General features: G+C 41.3%; 1 protein-coding gene across 1 annotated transcript; it reads right to left on the reverse strand.

The window, feature by feature from the left end:
• Window positions 1-9994: 9994 nt before the first annotated feature.
• On the reverse strand, window positions 9995-13507 carry bloc1s5 (biogenesis of lysosomal organelles complex-1, subunit 5, muted). The gene is made up of 5 exons (XM_035143142.2): window positions 13237-13507; window positions 12944-13026; window positions 11862-11994; window positions 11294-11352; window positions 9995-10893 (listed from the first exon to the last, which is right to left on the reverse strand). Exons 1-5 carry the CDS (start codon window positions 13253-13255, stop codon window positions 10720-10722), a joined length of 468 nt encoding a protein of 155 aa, XP_034999033.1. The 5' UTR covers window positions 13256-13507; the 3' UTR covers window positions 9995-10719.
• Between the last annotated feature and the right edge of the window lie 9337 nt (window positions 13508-22844).

Genomic DNA, 22844 nt, shown 5'->3' on the forward strand with positions numbered 1-22844 from the left:
CCCGAAGTATCCACACAATTGGAATGACCATGATTTTCCACAAGGCCACTGTGTTCAGAGGGTCAGATGCGTCTCACTGCAGGAAACCCCTCAGAAGCTGTACACAAGTTGCATATTGAAAGACAAAGCACGTTCCTTTAAAAAAATGACCCTGTGGCACATTTGTTTTGTCACAAAATAGAAACATTTCAGACTTAGTTTTTTTACTAGTCATGAAGTTAAATCACAAAAACCTCAAGTATGGATAACAGCACCTGCGATGAAATGGTTTTGAAATAGAAGGAGGTGGTAGGATTAATGAGTTTTAAGCTTTAAGGGAGCTGTCACATCATCCACCTTTGTATACAGTCTATCGTGCTGACACATGTTTAAAAACTCTGCATTAAATGCTAACTTTGGTGTGAAAAGGGTTCGAGGGACAATCAGACCCATTGGAAACAGGGAGGAGGAAATGTTGGAAACACATGGAAACAAAATGGAAAAAGGACAAAAACAGAAGAACAACTGGAACAGCACAGCTGTAATAGTTACCTTCCCTGGAGAAGCAAAACAGTCAATATTAATCAGAGATGAGGTCTTTTTGAAACCGTTTTCCTTCTTTGGAGACTTGGCTTGTTTGCTTTCATTTGTCTTGTGTCTCTTTTGGTCCTGTTTTCACCATAAATCTCTGATGTGCAATAAACTGGTCTTTCTCTATGAAGATTTTGATTTCTCTGAGACATTTGACGTAATTTAGCCACGAGTAAAATAGGTTAGGTCGAAAAGAGCAAGGGTTAGATGTTAAATCTTATTTTTTTTCCACTTCTCAAAAGTACAATATACGCCAATGAATAATCTTGAGCGATTACGAGTATCTATTACAAACAGGCTAGCAGTGTGTTTTTCCTTCGTCAAAAGTTATTTCACCAGGAAGTTATAGCCATGACGGACAAAGCCATGAGTAAAGCTGATAAGACGCAAATAAAAGGCGACAAAAATGAAATGTCCCATTACCTTGAATGAAATAAAGATTTCTCTTAGTTTGAACATTGTTGGGAACATTTTGGACAATGTAAGAACACAAAATACATAACCTAATCCTGTAAATAGTTCTAGTTGATTTTACACATTTTAATAAAGACTTATCACGTATTATATCTTAAATAGATTTCCTGTTAATGTTTACATAAGGCCATTACTGATCATAATACAGTTGTAAGAAGCCCTGTCATGAGACTCAGGCTATCACTTGCCGTCTGGTCTCTGGACTGAGCCAAAAAGTAGCAGAGCCCTGCACTTTGTTGAACATTCAAACATGTGAGACTTCACAGGTGGTGACAGGACCCAACTCGACTCGGAGGCCGCCTTTCACAGATGCTTCTTGGGCCGGTGCCATCGCTGTAAAAGCCCCACTTCCTGCTGGTAAAACCATCAGGATGTAGTGGCCAGAGTGTGAGGGGGTTGATGTGGGGCAGAGAGAGAGGGAGAGAAGGAGAATAGTGTGGATGGAGGAGAGGAAAGTAGAGAGAACAAGGAGTATGAGAAAAGGTGATGTGAACTTATGAATATCCTGGTGTTTCCAAATTACATGCCTTCAGTCTCTTGGCACGGCAGCGGTAACATTTTCTGAGAAAAACTTGCAAATGAGTCATTTGAATTTGATGACTTTGGAACCTCAACATGATATATTTATTAAGCCTTTATGCAACATCTTAATTTATAATCATTTAAAGAACTGTTAGTATGTTTGAGATCTTTTATGTCTCACACAGTCCAGTTATAAGAAAAGTTCAGAGAACTACCCATCCATTGGTATTAATAATAATAGAGAGCTCTTACAATGGAGAGCTCTGCTGAAGTGTCCTTGAGCAAGTCAGGGACATGCTACCATCTCCTCTTTGTACATGAAAAGAAGCAGCATTTCCTAACATAGATCAATAGAGAATGACAAACAGTTTGTGTCCAAGAAAAGTTTTCTCTCACATGCACCGTCCATCTGCAGCTGTCACGCTACAAGGAAAGTCGGAGACTGAAGGGATATTTCGGCCGGACTGTATTTTATATGAGGCAAGCCATAAATGCCATCAATAACCAATGAGGCCTTACTTTTCCTTAGCAAAATACATACACCCTGGTACCTGCTGCCTTCATTGTGTCAAGGCTTGTTTTTATTTTCTCATTTTGAGACAGATGCTGTCACCCACTTACTGGCACTTGCGCTGGCTCTCATGGAAAATGTAAAAGAGGCCCAGCCTCGTTGAGGTCAGGCTGACATTGCCAGTGAGAGGTGGCCAAGTCACAAAACAGATGTTTGCTGTTTTTCTTAGGATGATTGGTTCTCTGCGCAATATTGGTCCAAGCATAACCCGGGTCCCTTTAACGGAGTCCTGAGTTAAAGTGGGCCGGCTGGAGTAAAATATGTGCAATCGGGTGTTTTATCGTAAACGTGGGTCGTATTGCATGCATGCTCCCGAGGTCCTCGGGTCCTTTAACTGAGTTTATGATTCTGACAGGTGTCTGGATTTGTCTGTACTGAAGCAGGTGTGTAATAAAATGATCTGATGGATCACACGTAGGAAAGTTGTGCTTATGTGTGCGCTCTCCCGAATGTGTCATCCTGTGTAAGCACTGAGCATAAACAAGCTTCAGGAGGCCTCTGTGTGTGTGTGTGTGTGTCACTGCAGGCTGCACCTCTGAGCGTCTGCAAAGGCAGTCAGGGTCCTGGTACAGGTCTCTCCACAGAAGCCATTAAGTGGTGCGTCTGTTGGAATAATGTGTTTGAATTGGCTGCAGGGCAGCAGCAGGTGCTGGGAGGACCGGCCTGGAGCTGCTGCTCACTGCCGGCATCTGCAGACTCGGGAGCAGTCAACCTTTCTCTATGTCTTTACTTCTCATCAAGGCTCTGTCTTCCTCCTCTCTTGTTTTTCTTCCCTTCTTTCATTTCCTTCCAATTTTTCTGCTGTAATTGCTGCCATTTGCTATGTCTCTTTTTGTTTCTCTCTCTGCAGAATTTTCTGCCTTGATTTCTTATTGACCTAGTTGTTAAAGAGCTTTGTTGTACTCCAACCACATCTGTCTGCCACAAGATTTGAATTCCTCTCAAGTGGAAAAGTCAGAAGTGGATGTTAAGTCTACGAAACAGTTGCAGTCTATATTAGAAATTTGTATATTCACTTTCTTCAGAGTTAGATGAAAACAACATCACTTATCAGGTCTGTGCAATAATACAACTGCCATTCAAAAACTGCTAGAGTAACTGCTCACTACTTGGAGTCACTTCCTCTTGCTTGGCAACATCATGGTGATGCCTCCAGTATAGTAGGTACTGACGGGCAGAATCAGGCAGTCAGTTTCCAGTCTTTATGCTAAGCAAAGCCAACGGGCTGTAGCTTAATGATTAGCATGCAGAAATGAGAACATTTTACACAGATTTAATAAGCGACACTCCCAAAATATTGAGCCGCCCTTTAAGACCCTATCTGTTCACTTTAAACGTTTGGAAGACTTTGATTAACTTAGACCTTTATGTTTGATCTGATTTATTCATGTTTATCTCCAGTATCCGCTGAATGAAAGACATACGAATTGTAGGTCTACAGCTCGGGACACATTTTTCTGTCCGAACCAATCCGAGCATGAGAGAAAACCAACAGGCGTCGTGTTTTTGGTGTCCAAACCCAACCCGAGCCTGATGCAGTGGAGAGTTGGAGTTACCCTGCACCTGACACACACACAAGGGTCATTGCTTGTTTTTCTTCAGGGAGCTGATCAAACACGTGTCAAAGCGATAACGTAGCTGGTGAGAAAGATGAATACATGACACGTTGTTAACATGTAAACACCAGACCTGATAAATCAAATTCCGGGTAAACAGTTGACCCGAAATCACCAATCGGATTAATTTTAATCAGAAGGAAAAAAAACATGCGCATGCAATTGCAATGACTGAGTGCTAACAAGATGAAAGGACTTAATATGGGCATTCAGTGGGTGAGTCACACATTTAGCTCTGGACCCCTCACTCCCTCTGACTCTTCCTCTCTCTCAGCCTCAAGGTAAAGCCATTATGTTTGAAACGAAGCAGCAGCAGCAGCAGCAGCAGCAGCAGCAGCAGCCCACTTGAGTTCAGAGACACACGGGAGGGAAACAATGAAAAGCAGAGCCCAGGGCCGTCCCGGGGCCCTGACAGACAGAGAGTTGCCTTTATTGAAGGGAGTCCACTCCCATGCATTCATCTGCCAAGAGCGTGTCTCCATGGAAAGACTCCCCTGCTCCAAACACGCACAGAGAGACACAAAAATCCAGGTCTGTCTCTGAAAGTTACGTTTATACACCGATCAGGCACAACAATAAAACCGGTAACTGGTTTTAATGTTGTGGCAGATTGATGTGTATCCATGACCTGTTCTGAAAGAGCAACTTCTGAACCATCAGTGAGGTGATTTAAAACCTCTTCTGTTCTTTCACTATTTTCCATGGCTTCTGGACCTTGTCAGAAATACACATCAGACAGTGAAACCAACTGGTTACCTCCACCAAGGAAGTTGTGTTTTCATTGGCTTTTGTTTGGTTGTTAGTTTGGAGCATTACACATAAACCACTGAGAGGATTAACAGTGATGCATATGGGTCAGGGAAGACACCCAATAAAGTTTGGTGCAGATCAATATCAGGGGAGGATCCAGGGAGATTTTTTGAGTGTCTTTATCACTATGAGATACGTTTTTTGTGTTTTTTGACTTATTTGAAGGAAGCACATGTAGGGGACTGATATATCTGAATATGTACAATTTGGTGCATCTTGATTTTATTCAAGCAAACTGGATAACAGGGTGCAGTGTGGGCTGGCTGAGGTGGATGCTGGATAAAATGAGGGTCAAGCCAGCTGAGGAGCACTCTGGGTAAAAAAAGTACAGAAAAATGTACAGTACGCTCCCTGCACAGCAACAAACATTAGAGACAAAGTTGGCAAACAGCTTGTGAATATATATCCATATTATCCATATCAACTTAAGGTATTAATCTGTTTTTGCAGGGCCAGACATCTGTGGCCAAAAATAAAATAGCCATCAAAATCTGTTCACTAGATTTTGGGTAAGTTGCCTGATGTCTTTTTTTAAACTTTTCATACTAGCAGTTATTTAAAAAGAACTTTTCTTAACAATGTTAGAAATTGCTTTACAAGCAGGAAACAATTAGAATAAAGCAAAGGAACATGAGCAGAGAACATAAAACAATAAAATAGACTGACTCAGGTTGAACTCATTTAACTGTGCAGTACTCATTCTATCTGTGCAATTCAATTGGCTAATGTGTAATCCTGTTACACTGTATATATATATTGCTCTCACTGTATATATTCTGTTTACATTATAAATAATAATTCTCTTCTATTTATTTTCCGTTGCATTTACATTGCATGTTTACTTACAGATAATACTGATGCAAATGTCCCAGTTGTGGGACTAATCAATTATTATTTTATTATATCTTGCATTAGAAAATAAGAATATAACAAAAGACAAATTATGTTCCAACCAAGGCTGGTCTTGCATCATTGAAACCACAACAGGAGATAAGATCTGGAAAATACCTGTCGGGTACAGAAAACAGGGAGAATCAAAGCCGGTGAGAAGGTATGTGTCGGTAGTGACGCCACACATTCCTCCAAAGTCAGGAATCTAGACAACAACAAGTCCTGCTGCTGCTGGTGGCCACCGGCCCATGTCAGGCCATTCTCTGCATCGTCTCTGGCTATTGTTCCCCCCATGATTGACTGAGGAAGGTGCTTGTTGATGCTGGACTCGGACTTGTGTTTCTTGGACCCGGCAGGAACATGGAGCTGGTGTGCGGAGGCTGTCTAATGAAACCGAACAGATGCAAAACATCACAGACAGCTCGGCTAATTAGACCGTGCGCCTCCTTTACAGCACTAAAGATGGCGATAGAGTGTGTGTGTGTGTGTCCAACGGAGAAGGAAGAACCTGGCCTGAGTCGGTACAGACTAAAAACTGACTCCAGTGTGAGCCTTCCCCGAAGAGCTTGTTAATAAAGGGGTGCTGGCATTTATAGTGAAAGTTGGGACATTTCATTTTGAACTCCTTTCTTTCCAGTGATTTGCTTTTATATGCCAACAAGTGGTCATTTTCTAAAGCTGCCAGGGCCTGAGAATATCCAGCGTGCCTTGCAACCTTCCCTCAGAAAAATATAAATGTATTCAGTTCTTTCACTCTCCCGCTCTTACTTAGCAATCCTCTCGGTGAACGGTTGCCATTGCCAAAGAATTTATATTTTGCATCACCAACCAGCACCCATCACCGACCCTGCACCCATGCTGTGCAGTTAAGCCAAGTTATTAACTTAGCAGCGCGGCGCTTTTGTTCACTGGCATTTTCATTTGGACCCCTCGGTAATTGAGTAACAGGGACCCATCACACTGCACAAAAGAAAAAGAGAGTTGAGCTCGCCGAGGCTGGAAATTCTCACATAAGCTGTCTGCAGAGCGAGGGGGTGAGTGAAAAGCTCCAAGCTTTCTAATGATCCGACACAAAAATACTGAACCAGTGTTGCTGCTGCCTGCTTTTTCTCACCGGTCCACCAAACCGAAAGGTGATCGGGCCAAAGAGAAAACGCTTGGAAATGCCAAGTTTGCTGTCAGCCTCGTAGAAACTGCAGCAGTCGCATGACGTCAAGAGTAATTAATTTTTTTTTTCTAGTAAGAGAGTGAATGGACACATTATTAAGCTGCATTTGTCCCATGTAAAGTGAACAGACTTTCTCATAGCCAGGTTATATAGGAATCATCATGAACACCAAAGTAACTCAGTAAAAAAGTATTTTAATGATAGTTATTGGTACATTTATGAGCGTATAAAGACTAATGTTTGATGAGATCATACAGCTGCCGATTCAAATTAAATTCTCAAGTGTTATTATATATATTTATTTATAATATTAACAACTCAATATATTTAAAAGGGTTATAATTAAATATTAAGTTGATCTTTTATAGATTACATCACCTACAGTATATTATTTATAATGATGATTTTAAAAACCCAAATCCAAAAGAATTAAAACAGGACTTTTTCTGTGGTGGAAGAAAAAAAGCCACATTTATGTATAATGCATCCATTTATACTATTTATTATTTCATATATTATTGTATATCAATGAGGAATGCAGAGGCATCACCGAGGAAGAAGAATGATGTGTGAGCTGAAGGTTACATTATCTGTATCTGTCCTTCCTGTGGAGGGTGGCAGAGGTGACCTGCAGTGACCTAAGGATACATCATAAGGGTAAATCCTTTTTATGATTAGTATGTAGTACATGTGTCACATAGTAAAATGTAGTTGAGGCATTTAAAATAGTTATAGATGGATTCAACTCTTAAATTAATCCTGAACACCCTGTGTAGACACTCTGGACATTAGGAGTAGGACAGATATGTACCCTTACACACACAATGTAGTTTTTATTGTCTTATAATAACACAGCTCTCATGGTTAAAGGACTTTTGCAGTCTTATCAACTCAAAGCACGTTACACTACATGTCCCATTCACCCATATTTACTCAGTACTTATTCTATCACACATCATTCACACTGTGCACAGACTTGCAATTTGGGGTTCAGTATCTTGCCCAAGGACACTTAGGAGAGTAGACTGGAGGCGCTAGGGATCGAACCAACAACCTTCTGGTTAGTGGACGACTTTCTCTCCCTTCCAAGCCACAGCCAACCCTATGAACCTTATGTGTTCTTAATTAATAAGAAATGTCCATTGTTATTGGTGTAACTGTTTTTCACATTCACTTCCCATCAGGCTGACGTCATTAACCACATGCCTGAACCTGTCATTCAAGCAGAGCCTCGCCGATTCTCACAGGCTCTCATCAGTAAAGTTTAAATTACAAAGATCAGATCCTGTTTTTTAAGTGAATGTCCTCATTACATGTTATCTGCACATTTCATCCCTGTGATACATTTCACTCTGTTCCAGTGGAGATGGAAAGCTTTCTGCAGACAGAACATCAGATTGCATGAACCAACACACCCCTTATCTCCATCTCTTGCCCAGTGGGGCTCCAGCTGGGTGCTGCTGTTTCCTTCACCATTTATGTTGGCACGGGGAATGGCATCTCCATGGCCCGAGAGCACCGCTCCGCTTGCAAAACAGGAAGAGCACACTGCTCTCTGATGGACACAGGAGACAAAACACAAGCCAACTCCGGTCCAGAGACATGAGGCAGCGGAGCGAGAATGATAACAGGGGATTTCAGGCCGAGCACAAGCCCCTTATTCTGCACATGGAGTCGTTTTACAGAGTTGTATGCTCTGCTCAGTGCAGGGAAGGTTTTTGAACCAGCAGCACCTGAGTACACTGAGAAGTCCTTGATGATATCTGCCCGGATAAACCAGAGGCTCAGCCCTTAATCTCGCAGGTCGACTTTTCTGTTTTGTATCTCTACATAGAGGATGAATAAGATTGATCAACACACCAGAAGCTCAAACATTCAATACACCAGGTTCTGATATTTTCTGCTTTCTGCGTTTTTACAAACCCTTGGTTTCAAATGCATGTTGATCTCATTCACACATTGTTTAATGTCAATTCAGTTTGGCGAAGAACCTGGCCTTATTGACAGCAGTGATCTTGTGGGGCCATTTCCACTAGTTTGTAAAAGTACTTTTTACTTCAGTACTGTAATATATCCTTGCAGTTTTCCCACACTGCATCAGCCTCATCACCACAGGCAGTTTTTTTTATGGTGTGTGGATGTGAGCCAGTAAAAAGCAGACCTGGCAACGGCCAGAAAAGTTACATGTGGACTAACATCCCTTATTCTAATCTTTATCTGATATGAGGTGTTTAGTGTTGAATCCTTGGAATTTTAACTTATGCTCAAGTAATAAGTTCTAGAAATGATCATAAATTCTTCTGACTTATTTCTTTATCGGATATTTCACGGCAATGTCAAAATGGATTATGTCTGATTCGAACCCTGTACTTGGTAATATTAAGTCCAACATATGCTTAAGCATGACTCTCATGAATAGAAAACACTCCCGACTTTAACGGTGACCTTTTATGTACTCTTTTCCTCTTTATTTCAAACCTTAGAGTAAAAAGTAAAATAAACAAGGGCAGATGAAAAGGGGCCTCGCTGGCAGAGGCTCGCCATGTTTCCGTATTGTCACTCCTCATTAGGTGATGATGGGCTGTCTCCGTGATGGACAGCTACCTCCCAAGGCGGAGGTTTAAGGGCTGCACACACACACACACAGAGAGACGGGGGCAGCACCCGCGGGGCAGCATGTTTCCTCCAAACATCTGATGGCATGTCTGTGCCCGCTCTGATCCGCTGACAACAGACTCACACACTGGCACATGCAGAGCGACCAGAGAGTGGCCTTGCAGGGTCACTGCAGGCGAAATGGAAAAAGACCATACACCAGTGCATTCACTCACTTCACTATTGGTTTATTTTATTATTCCGCTCTTACAGATATTTTGTACTTTGGCCGATGGATGACGAGAACTCCAAACCTGCCTCTTCTGATGATGACGTGACTTTTGACAGTTAAAGGTGTCTGGGCTGTTTGAAAAGAGTGTGTGGCAGGGATGTAAAGGGAATTATGTGAAAATATTTGTTCTATTTGGTCGTCTGAGATGAACCCCGTTCTCAGCCATGCCAAGAATGTCCCCAGTGTGCCCACCCACCCATTAACCTGTCCAACAAGCCGCCATTGTCTGGAACAAAAAACAACAACACTTGATTTAAAGTGTGCAGGGTTCTCAGCTCAAGGGTCACGACACATGGAGATGATTTCACTTCTTTTGTAGTTCATATTACAGTTTTTTTTTTACAGTGTATTTACTCTGTGCTAAACAACACAAACGTCAGTATTTAAACTGCACATAAACACAAACCATGAATGAACTCTCGGAGAGTTTATCATCCCGTGCATTTTAAACACTCTAAGCACAAAGCATGACAACCACTGAAAACTTGAGGATATTGTTTTATGCATACATGACCAGCAGGAAATTGAAACCAGAATATGATTGATGTTTTTTTCTGTTTAACCAGCAATGCAAACATTGGATTTGTGACTCATTAAAATCAGCTTTGAGGTGGCAAAGCAAACCAAAAGCAGCTGCTGCTGATCATTCAAACTGGTTTCAGTGGAGACCTTTTATAACGTAAGCGACTTGAAGTTAACGTCAGGCGTTGAGCGTTCTAAACACGGCGGAGCCGGTGAGGGATGATTTGTCCCGCAGTTCTGTTTGAGCTCGTTTCTCCAGCACTTGTAGCTGGGATCCTTTTCAACTGGAGGTGGATGCATATTTATCATCAGCACCCTTCAGGCAGGCATCCATTAAACATCCTGAAATGCAGAGAGTGTCACGGCCTTCGACGATTGCTTGTTTAAAAATGACATATTGCAGAGGTCTTTTGCAGCACTTGCGTGCCACGCGAGCTCCATGTGGTATAAACAGACGAGTTTGATGGCCTGTGAAATTGCCACATTGTTAATCATACATTTATTTATGATATGGGAAATGCTGACTCTTGTGCAGGAGCAAAACCTCTGAGGCTCTTTTTCTTAAGTACATCAATCACAGCCGATACCTTCGTTGTGCACACGCAGAGCAGACGTGCCCAGGTCAGTGATAAAGTTCGTATAATAAGGGAGAGCGTGTTGACTCGAGCCCCTCGCAGACATCATCTGGTTAGAGGGGTGAAAACTTCGCTAGATCCATCTTTTTTTCACTGTAGCGGGTGCTGAGTTGTCCCACAGCCTTGGCGTGCTCCTCGTCCACCTCCTCCTTCAGTCTCTGCTGCTCCTTCAGGAAGTCGGCCCATTCCTCTTTCAGACGCTCCATGTTCAGCTGCATTTGGTTGCTCTGGAAGGAACGTGAAAATGAGAGCACAGAGAAAAGTGACGAAAAGTCTTGAGTGTGATCCGGTGTTTGAGGTGATAATCACAGTAAATATATACGTTAATAATATACGTTTTTTATATTGTAACTTTTAACAAGACAACTTTACAAATCCATGTGTGATGCCTCAAATTCTCCCTCTTGTGCAACGTTATCTCTCTCACCTCCTTACACTCACACACACACACTCACACACCACAGTGACGATGCTGATGATGTAAGGCAGAGCTCATTGTGGACTCTGGATGCTGGCACTCTGCCTTGAATACATGCTGAAGACACAATATTATAAATGCCTGTGTTATCTGTAATACAATCCAGCTTTATGAGGCTATGATGCTGTAGCCACCCCAGTTGTTTTTACCTGCTGGGCCTCTAGCTCCCTCTGCTGGACTCTGTCTGCCATATGTTTAGCAGCCTCCACTGTGGGAGAAAGGCACCAAAAAACATATAAAAAGCAAAATTCAGGCAAAACAACGATATTTAAAGCTTCTAAGAGCAAAAGACGAGCATCATCTTTTGATGCAATGTTTTCTAGCTTGAAGGAAGTTACTTTTTTTTTGAATGAAAGAGAGAGAAAAGGACAAACTGTGAACATCATTTGCCACAGTATGTTTCTCGTGTCATCATCATTCCATTACAGGAAGTCAAAATGTGCAAGTATTTGAAAAAAATAATTGTGAATTTCCTCATTTGTTAGTTCACATGCAATGTTAAGAAATATTGACCCTATTATGAATCTAGTTCAAAAAGTAAAGGTCAACACGAAAATCTGAGTTTTTTTAATGTCAGTGACTATTTCATACAAAAAACAAAAGGTTTTACATCTAAATAAACAGCAACAAACACAGCTGTTGGATTGTGAGCGGGGCCAAGCTTGAAACTAGACAATTACAGCTCAGACTAACACAAAGCTGAGAGAGGAGACTTACAACGTTTGGTGAGGTTGGACATCAGATCCTGGTTCACAGCCTCTAAATTCGTGGGCTGCATTTGTTCATTTGCTTCCACCACCATTTTATTGAGACTCTCCAGCAGTCTGCTCTCCCTGTGTCCACGTTTCTCCTGGAGAACAGAGAGATTAGTGTCCTCTCACACAGACAGACACAAACTCAATGCACCAAAAACATGTCTCTTCAGTGACACTGGGTCCTCACGTGCTGCTTCTATTAAAATGAGTGATAACAAATGAGCAGAAATCTGGTTTCAACAACAAGAAACAGTAGTGAATCTTTAAATATATTGATCACTTCATAATGCACCTAATAAACAATTTTTAGTTGTGACAAATATAGAATATTGGTATTTACAGTTAATATAATTGTCTTTAGGGTAAATATTATGATGAAAAGTACGACATTAGTTTTTTGTTTATCTGTGACCCAAAATATGGTTACAAAAAAATGTAACAAGAAAAATTCTGAAACACAAACGAAGGGTTAAGGGCTTAAGTTGCCGTTAATGAACTGCATCCTCCCCAGTTTGTTTCTGGTCTGGCTTTTTGGTTGCATGTTGCTCCAAGTCTCTCTACTGATATCTGTCAAAATGAATAATCCTAAAAATTGTAAAAACAATTCTATTGTGTGGTTCAAGTCGATTCTTGCAAACTTTTTAGAAACCATTTTGCTTTTCCACCAACTAGAGCCAAGTCACTGTACACATCTCTGATTCCCCAGCACAGGCTTTGTTGATGATGCTCGCTCAAGTTTATTCTGCACTTCAGCTGACGACCAAAGAACAGAACCTTTCGAGAAAGGGTTCAAGATTAGTCTCCGAACCAGCTCTGCCTTGTGGAAAAGGGGAATGAGGTTTAGTGACTGACTCTGGGACAGTTCAGCAGGTGGACACACACAGTCTCAATCCTCTGGATGAAGGGCAGTCTTCATCACTGGGCCCCAGCTCGGCTCCTGACACCATGTGTGTTTGTAAGTCTCTGCACTGATCACACACAACATTAAAACCAGTCACTAGTTCTAATGTTGTGTCCGATCAGGGCTTGTAAACCTGTGATTACCTCAAACTCTCTGACGAAGTAGCGGATCTCTGCGTTGACGATGGGTCTGTGGTGTAACAGACGGGACTGGATATCACCGACATCTGCAGGAACAACACACATCAACTTAGGTTTGTGTTCGCTAGCCTGCATGATATAATATTTCAATTCATGTTTCCACAGATAAGCTAACTCCACAGCTAAACTCAGTCATGTGACATTTGGATTAGCCTCGTATCATATCGCAGTCTGAGACAGGAGCTAGCTGCCATGCTAACAAAGACAGACCTTTCTCTGCTGTGCTTTTCACTCACCTTTAGCAATCTTGTCCATGTTGTTCAACCTCAGCGGATCTGTCGGTGTCAGCAGCTAAAGCAAAGTTTTCCTTCCTGCAGAGCTAAACCAGCTGCTAACTGCTAATTCACCGGCTAAATGCTCCAAGATGCTAAGCTAACTGTCAGTGAATTGACTGTGATTTGTTATTAACGTTCACGTATTATTTAGACAAGTAGTGAGACATCTCAGCTTCAGTGTGAAGAAGTGAATGAAAGTCAGCTGACTGAGATGTAAACAATTACAACTACTTCCGGGTACGGACTGAACCAAGCTGCTGAAACAGGGGTGTCTGAGTCAGATTTGACTTAGTTTTTTTATCCATTTAAAATAAGATACATACAATTTTATGTGATAATGTTCTGATTTGAGGTTTTGATGTTTTATTAAAATTGTCTGTGACCCTGTAAAACTGTCTGTAGCGTTTGTGTGACTGTGTGAGACTGAGGAGAGACAGTGGTGTGGACTGTAGTTCTGTGTAAGGACAGCAGGTGTCAGTGTTGCTCCACTAAAATTAACCACTGATCCATCACTGTGTCTCTTTACACTAAATTATACCTAATGGCTTCATTCATGACATCAAACCAATACTTATGCATCAATTATGAAAATTGTTTGTTATGATTTATTGATAAGAATAACTACGAGGTTGCCAGATTGTGAGGGATCCCTGTAGTTTACGTTTATCACTTGCTCTGTCTTCATAGTTCAATAGTGTAGAGTTGTACTGGATCTCTCACCCTGTGAAAACCTGCTGTGCATATGATATAGATTACAATTAATTTGTTACCTTACCTATATCTTTGTTACATGTCAGTAACAGTTAGAAAGGATACATATCAAGGACTTTCACAACCTGGCAACCCTAAAGATCTGATGATGCTACATTCAATATACATGTAATGTCTTATTTTACATTTATTACAAGGCTTTCTATTCCATTCTAATTTATGTAATATTAATTATCGATTTATTATTAAGAAATGAATAAGTTGCAAGTTGCAAGTTGCAAGGGTGCCTTATTAGAAGTGATTTATTCTAATGTTGTAATAGAGATCCTTATTTTTTTATATTTGTATTCTCTAACAAAAGTTAAATCTGTAAATATCCTGTGATAAATGTGGTGTCCATCTATACGTCCTCCTATGAGCATAAAAAAAATATTTATTGTGTGTAACACCACAGGGGATGCATCTGCATATTAGTACTCTCACTAAATAATCTTTGTTTGAGTATTAGGAAGGCTAATTCCTTTCTACTGATTTACATTTCAGCTGAATTTATATTCTCTTTATACAACATTCATCAAGATAAAAAGATAAAGATACAGCGATAAAAGCCAGAGCAGTCACACATTGTTTATTTGGGAAACTGTGTTCACCGATGACCACAAGATGGCACTAAATCTCTCACATTAGTTTTTAAAATCCAGTGTAAAAACCCTGGATTATCAACTGCTTTTATCAGGCTTCATGAAATGCAAATAAATTGGCATGAATGTATTAATGAATAAGTCACTTGTGGCAAGAGCAAAGTACATGCAGATATTCAGTCAGAGCAGGAGGAGGCAGCGTTTGGGGGCAAACGCTGCAAATTAGTCGACAAAAGTTTGTTTGTTAGTTTTCAATTCATTCAGGACTGTCACAGTCAGTTAAGAGAAAAATCACAGAGGCCCAGTTTAGTCCCTGCGATGTGCAGCTAAACACTGATTTCATCCTCCATTAGTTTTGATTAGGTTACATGATTGGAGGTTAAAAACATGGAGGATCAGTCAAACATATGAGGATGAGTAGAGTTGAATCCATTAATTACCATATAGTAGAGAAACACAACATATTTTTTATTGTTTATCATATAAAAGAATATTTTTTATATTAACATTTAAGAGGTATTTAAATGATCATAAGTATCACTTTATATATGCTACATAAATGTATATACTGTATTGCAAATCAAATTAAATGTTGTAGTAGGCTAGATAAAGCTTTTGACAGCGAGATAATTATTCTGTTTTTATTGCTCAACAATAAATTATCTATTAGAAATTAAATAAAATTAATAATTATTTTAGGTTTGGAGTCAGTCAAATGAACTAGGACAATTTCATTGGAATGTAAATAAAGTAAACTTTAACATTTTCAATAGGAAGCAAAACATTGAAACTGTTTAAATTATGTTTATAAATAAAATGGTTATAATAAATAAATGACAATACGGATAAAGTTATACACCGCTCCAAAAGATTTCCACAGCATTAAAGAATTTGGTGAGAGAAGCAAACATCAACATAACGAGGAAATATCTGTCCCTCGGCATCGTTACATGTACTTTTATGTATTTTGATGTCGGGCTGCAGTTTGCATGCGAGAGCGTCTTTCTGCCTCAGAGCACATGATGAGTTTCTCTGTTTCACTTCCACAGGTCTATTAAATAAATCCAGATTTTCATGTGACACCTCTGCACCAAACACAAAGACCTTCTGTGACACCCCTCTTGCTTTGTAAAACTTAAACTAAATGTATCAGAACCCACTTCTTGTTTTCACTATGTCCTCATTTTTAAAATTATTTTTACATATTTATATAAGATTCTCACTAATTCATTTGAGTTATTTGTTGTTCTGCACCAGTTGAATTCAGTTTACATCAGTTTATTTTATTAATCACATTTTTATAGGGCTGTGACCAAACATGAATTATCACATTTCTATGCAATTTGCCAATTTACTGTATTTAAATTAAATAGTTTTATCTAGTACTTGTACTGTAAACGACACAATAAATTTTATTTTACATTCATTCAACTGGTATAATGACATATCATGTTCATACATTAAAGGACACCGCTGGTCCCACGAAAGATTTAGGACAATAATAATAATTTAAATAAATAACTGAAAATACAATGAGTAAATGAAGTATCGATGTATTGACATGTAATAATGTTTTTACATGAACTATTTAAAGATAAAAACAAATTGACAGAATGAAACAATTTGACACTAAGAATGTAACCAGACATAATTTAATCATTGAAATGATGAGGTTATATATATATATATATATATATATATATATATATATGGTTATATATACAGTAGAATTTTGATATATTTGATAAAGACAATAAATAGAATATGATCAACAAATTATGTTTCAATTTATCATTTCGTTGTGTTGTATTAATTTGTTTTTTGTTTCCAAATGAAATACTAGTTCCTGTTAACCTCAGTCAAGAAAATATTGTTTAACAGTTACTGAAGTAACTTAATAAACATATTTATCTATATACTGTGTGAATATATTCCATCCACTGTTTATTATGAGTTACCAGACTACATTATCAACAAGCATCTTTTTTCCCTTGTCGTATAAGAGACACTTTTCATCACACACACACACACACACGTACGATCCGTGCACACACAGTCTGCAGGACCAGAGCAGCAGTGCTCGGCTCCTCCTGTGTACATGATCGCCAGCATCCAGATGATGTCCTGCAGCACTTCCACAAACGCTGCCTCAGTGGGAGGTCTGTGAGTGTGGTTTACTAAACATGCCCAATGGCCTCAGCGAGCTCGCCCTGGTGACACTCCTTCCTCTGTGTGTCTCCACCTCCCCGGCCTGACCACGCCGCCCCCCCCCCCCTCCGCACAACGCCGGTGCTCACATTACCCAGTGGATGCAATTATTCTGCGTTCTGCTGCTCTCTTACTCTCTCTCTCTCTATCTCTTTGTGTCTCTCTCTCCTGGCTTGGTCTTGACACCAAGGTCCAGGCGGAGGCTGCAGGGCTGTTGCTTTGTGTGCACAACACCCTGACCTCCACTCGCTGCACCGTGGCTCTGAACAGGTGGGGGGGTGGGGAGGGCTGAGGGGACGGGGAAGGAGGGGGCGAAACTCCGTGGACGCCAAGGCCTCTGGGCTGGATGTGAAGTGGGAAGGGTTCATGGGAGAAGACCTTCCGCCCAGCGAGCCACCTATGCCTTCGTCTACCCTGCTCTCTCTCTTTAAATCCTGTTCCGTCTTTCATTTACTCTCCCTCTCTCTTTCAGTTCTTGGGCAGCGAGCAGGTCGCTCGACCCTGACACCATCACCGTCTTGTCCCTCCGCCTGCAGGGGGCGGGATGACTCAGTGCTCTCCGCCATATTGCTGTGGAGGTGAAAGCAGGAAGTAAAAGTGTAGCAGGAAGGTAGAGGCCCGGATAAACATACTTGAGGCCCCTATGAAGCGGGACTTCACTGGATTGCATGACACTGTCCCGCTGTCACTCTCTCCCAAGGCCTGATGGGAAGACACAGTACAGGTACATGGCTCACAGCCAGAAAATCAACATACATACTCATCATCCTTTGCTTTTCAGGGAAGATTCGGCTACAAAAAACGAAAAAACCTTGTCAGATGCTTCTCGCAATGACGGTGAACTCCCCCCTTCTCCTTCCAGCTTGAGATTGACACTCAGGCATTAAGGAAGGACTGGAAGTGTGTGTGTGTGTGTGTAGGAGGAGACTACTGTGTCAGCCGCGATCAGCGTTCGTAGCGGGCCCCCGCCGCCATTTCGGAGCTCGTCCCAAAGATGAACGGGAGCCGCGTTGTCATTTCTCCCATGGGGGGACTGTCCCCTTTGTCCTTTCGCGTCCTGGCACGAGGGGAGCAGTTGCGTCTTCCCCTGAGAGGCTGTTGACTGAGGGCAACAGGCTGCGGAGGCTCCAAACCTGTTGAGGCAGAGTGTCTCGCAAAGTACCCACGATCAAAGTGACGGATGGAGCAGGGAACGAGGAGATCTCTCCGTTTGTGGTGCATGGACAGAAATGCAAACGCACACACACACACGCACTTGAATAATACACAAACGTGCATTTGCACACATACGACAACTCCAACAGAGGAGGAGTTGAGACTGTGAGGTGGAGGAGAAGCATCAGCTCGGCTCCCCTTTATGGTTTCTGATGTTCTTCTTCTTCTTTGTGCATGTATGAGTGGGTGTGTCAGGTGAGACTGGACATGGGACAGAACAGAAGAGAAAGGCAAGGAGTAGGAAAAAGGGGGTCTGCCCTGGGGTTACACACACACACACACACACACACACACACACGCTTGCACGCACACGCACACACGCACACTTCTCGGGCTGTTGTGGCATGTTTGGAGCAGTGCCTTGTCAGATTAGGGCCATGCTGGCTGTGTTTGATGGCCAACCTGGACAGACAAGGCCTGCCAGGCACAAACTACTCAGGCACATGATGTCAGGGGCGGACACACACACACACACACGCACATACACAAAAATTATCCCGCGCAAGACCAAAGAGACAGATGACACCCAGCATGAAGCTAAAGCCAAATCTGTAAGCGTCCACTGCGATCCAGCTGGCTAGCCCTAGGGTACCTGTCTCTGTGAAGGGGAATCAGCGTCACCCCCGTGAGCTGTCAAATTAGCTCACAGGGCTGGAAATGCTGAGGAGATTTGGCCCCTCGTCGTGGAGCGGCAGAAAAAAGAAAAGTGGGGGGAAGGGAGGGTGGTTTTAAAAAATTGTTATTAATTCATCTTCCTGTTGGGAGAAAGCTTGACTCCCAACAACATACAACAGGAGGGGTGGACGTTATTAGTGTGAACCTGTGGAGGTGGTGGGGTCAGGACAAGTGTGTGTACGTGCACACGGCTGCAACACCAACACACACAAGCGCACATGCATGCTGATACAAGCAAATGCACATTATCAGACACAGGAAAAAAAGTATTATTGCATGCGTGCTCCTTCACACACACACACACACACACACACACACACACACACACACACACACACACACACACACACACACACACACACACACACACACACACACACACACACACACACACAGTGCCAGGGGCAAGCTTTCAATTACTGCCAGTGCTAAGCAGTCACCTGGGAGAGATGTACCATGTTGGAGTGGAAAGGCTTTTCCACCAAGATTTTTTTGTGTTTAACCCCTACTTGTCCCAGTTGTACGACAGCTGTGAATGTCAGGCACATTATCTGAAATGACATGAAACTAAACAGTGAGTGTTTCCTCTGTGAACATTTGCATCAGAGGAAATTGTGAGGGAAAGTTTGTTGTTGTAGCTTCGTTTCAACTGCGGAATGTGTAGAAAGGTGCACGACTGAAAGCATCAGGGGTTCAAAAGGATTTGTGAAAAGTATAGGAAACATAGTTGTTTTAGTTTGAATGTCTTCCAGGAACATAAAGTAAGACATTTTCCAAATATCTTAAGAGTTATTGCTGTTTGAGTTATTATTTATGTGCTTTAGGTTTTGAGAAGATTATGGAGACAGACTGTACAAAAGTTTTGGTGTGAGGTTTTTTATTTTAACATCCCCACAAAATTATGAACTGTGGCCTTCCTTAAAAAACATTTTTACATTACTTTAAAAAAAAAAAAGATTGATACGAAACAACATGTTAATATGGGATGATAAAAAGTTTTAACATTGGTTTGTTCCTTTAAAAAGAAATAAGATGATCCTCCTGTAGCATAAAAAAGATTGTATGATACCCATTATAAACCATTTGTATACGGTCCCTTACTCAAATCTTTTTTCAAATAAATTCAATTACTTAAACAAAGGTCAACTGAACATTTAAAATGCTAAATTTGTCTACGTTTGTAAACATACAGCTCAATATATATGCAAAATAAACTTTTCAATATCAAAAAGAACAAATAATTAAAATTTAATTTGGACTTTCTTCCACAAATAAAATTCTCTTTACACAATAATTTGCACAAAATCACATAGTTCTTAATCGTAAATGCCACAAAGAATTATGAACCCCGGACTGAAAGATTATTCCAAATTAATATAATTAATTGTGATGTTCATTTAAGTGGCCAGTTTTGTTTTCTTTCTCTTTTTAGAAAAGAATTATTTAAAATCTTTGCCTCATTCTTTTTTTTCACTGCAGTCGATTTGCTCTCTCTATCACGCAATAGAAAAAAAGGAAAAAAGTTGGCTGCCGTGTTCGAGCCACAGTAAAGTCCTCCTGGGGTCGAGGTGTCCCCCACCACCCGCTCACTAACAGCCACAGCAGGTTTCCTATGGGCGGGTGGACACTGACACTTGTGAAGGAGTAAGAACTGCCAACAACAACACTGCTCCCTGATGTATGTGGCAACATGTTGACCCCTTTGGAGAGCACAGTGCCCTGAGACAGACCAGTGTGTGTGTGTGTGTGTGTGTGTGTGTGTGTGTGTGTGTGTGTGTGTGTGTAAGAGATGGAACCTGACAGGAGTTTAGTGCTGATCACCACCCTGGAGAGAGATGGCAGCTGTCCTCCTTAGGGGAGACACTGTCACTCCTTCGTGTTTGAGTCTGGGTGTGTGATTGTTCTCTCTTGCTGAGTATCTCCAGGCTTAAAACGTGTGTTTAAAGTAACACATTTAAGTATAAGGCCATAGTTTCAGATAAAACCCCCAACAACCATTTGAGATAGACGCTGGGGACCTTATGGACCTTATGGACTTTTATTTAGTGGTCACTACACCTCCCATCCATCCATCCATTATCCAAACCACTTATCCTTTAAGTGATGCAGTGACCAGTCCCTGCTGAGAATGGGAGAGAGGTATAGAGTCTGCATTTGACCTAAACCCAATCGGCATGTATACACCCGGAGAAAACCCACACAGACATCGGGAAAACATGCAAACTCCACACAGAAAGGCTACAGTCGAACAAGGAATCGAACCAAGAACCTTCTTACTGTGAGGCGACATTGCAACTTGAGGATGTAACAATAAATGCAAGTTATCTACTGAGAAGGAAAGTGAGCGTGTGTTAGAAAAACACAGTGAAATGAAAGTGAGTCTAGATTCTTGGCCATGATGGCAGCGTGACTCTAGGAGGGATAATAATGTTTGATTTCTACTCAGGCTTCATTTAACAGGTTATTCCCACTGAGGAATCCTAATGTGCAAGAGCCATCTGGCCAAGATGGCAGCACAAAAAAGTTGCAAGCGAAACATTTCCATAATTGAAGATTAAAAAAATAATTTTCAACCAAGGCTGAAATGAGAACAAACAGGATCAAAGAAACCGCAACACAACATTGACTTCATGTACATCTCTTCTTCCTCTCGTCAGTGTAAGATGCTACGTGGACGTGTTGTGGACGAATGAACCTGCACCTAATGTGACAGCAGCTTTAGATTACAGTTAGAGTGAATGAGGGGTAGTGTGCTAATGGAAGTGATGTGGGTGTGAAGTCAGAAACCACTCCAACACTTTGACTCATAACTTTTAGTGAAGTTTGAACAATGCTCAGTCTTTCAATTTCACTTTTACACTCGTGTTTCAGGCATCAACTCAAAAAGATGTTTGGAAAACTGGGTCCAGACATTATCCGGAGTTTGTCTTTCACATATGAAGAACATGGCAGAAGATGCATTAACTGGAAAATATCTGGAACATGGGCAGAGCGTGCAGGACCCTGGACATGATGTAAAAACTCAGCTGAGGAAAATCATGTCCGCCCTTATCATCGAAAGCTCACGCATCTCATCTTTGAAAGTTTTTTTTATCCTCACATGGGCTCAGACAAACAAATCTTTGGATGGAAGATGGAAAATCTTTTGGAAGCTGTTTGGATTTTAATGCGACAAACATCTGTGTTCACATGACCTGGTGACATTTTTCATAGCAAACCAACAACATGTTAAAATTCACAAGCACCACACGGGATGCTCTGTCATCTTGGAACACACCGAAAAATTCTGTATTATTATGGACCGCAGCTTTGAGGCACTTCTGCATGGCCTTCATGGTTCTTTTCTTCTCTCCTCCTCCTCCTCCTCCTCCTCCTCCTCTTCCTCCTCCTCCTCCTCCTCCTCTGCTGATGCTTGTCCCTGGAGGTGCTCCCTTAATGTCTTTGACTAAACTTCAGCCAGTCTTGACAGTGACAGTGCCCCATAGGAACACAGTTGAGAGGAGACCAATATGATTGTAATGGAGGGTTTGCGGGCAGGGTCTATCACACTGTGTCACCTATAAAAAGCACAACAACCGACTGGCAGGGTGCGAGGCACTTCTGGCTACAGGGATGAAAAAAAGAAGAGAAATCGAATGAGCTACTCAACTGTTCTATAGACTTAAAAAATGAGATGCTGTAGAGAGAGAGAGAGAGGGGACATTTTCAATTTTGTCCTCCTGTTGTGTCACAGTCACGGCTGAAGCGTCGCAGACTGTGGCGTCACATTAGCTGAACAGGGGAGTCCTGCAGAAGAAAAGCCTCGTGGAAAAGTGACATTATCTTATTTTTATGTCACAATGAGGAATGTCTGCAGGGATTATTTCATTTGACAAAATCCACTCTCTTCTGAAATGTCTTTATTTACAGTGACTAACATTTCAGTTGTACATGACGGACTGTGTTCAGTTCAAACTGAATCATTTATCTTGGTATTAATGGTTTATATGACAGATATGGTGCACATAGATAAACTGAGAGCAGCTGTCCAATGAGAATATTATGGTTTATAGCATCAAGGGCTTTTGTGAAAATAAAAGAAATAATAAACAATAACTAGTGCCCAACCTACTTATCAGT

Source organism: Hippoglossus stenolepis, chromosome 19 (genome assembly GCF_022539355.2).
Source record: "Hippoglossus stenolepis isolate QCI-W04-F060 chromosome 19, HSTE1.2, whole genome shotgun sequence".
Taxonomy (NCBI): Eukaryota; Metazoa; Chordata; class Actinopteri; order Pleuronectiformes; family Pleuronectidae; genus Hippoglossus; species Hippoglossus stenolepis.

What these genes read in the sequence shown, in the direction of transcription:
- bloc1s5 (XM_035143142.2), bottom strand. An exon ending in ACTTCGTCAGAGAGTTTGAG is followed by an intron (nt 11,995 to 12,943) that starts GTAATCACAGGT and finishes TCTGTTCTCCAG; the next exon opens with GAGAAACGTGGACACAGGGA. An exon ending in GGGAGCTAGAGGCCCAGCAG is followed by an intron (nt 10,894 to 11,293) that starts GTAAAAACAACT and finishes CGTTCCTTCCAG; the next exon opens with AGCAACCAAATGCAGCTGAA.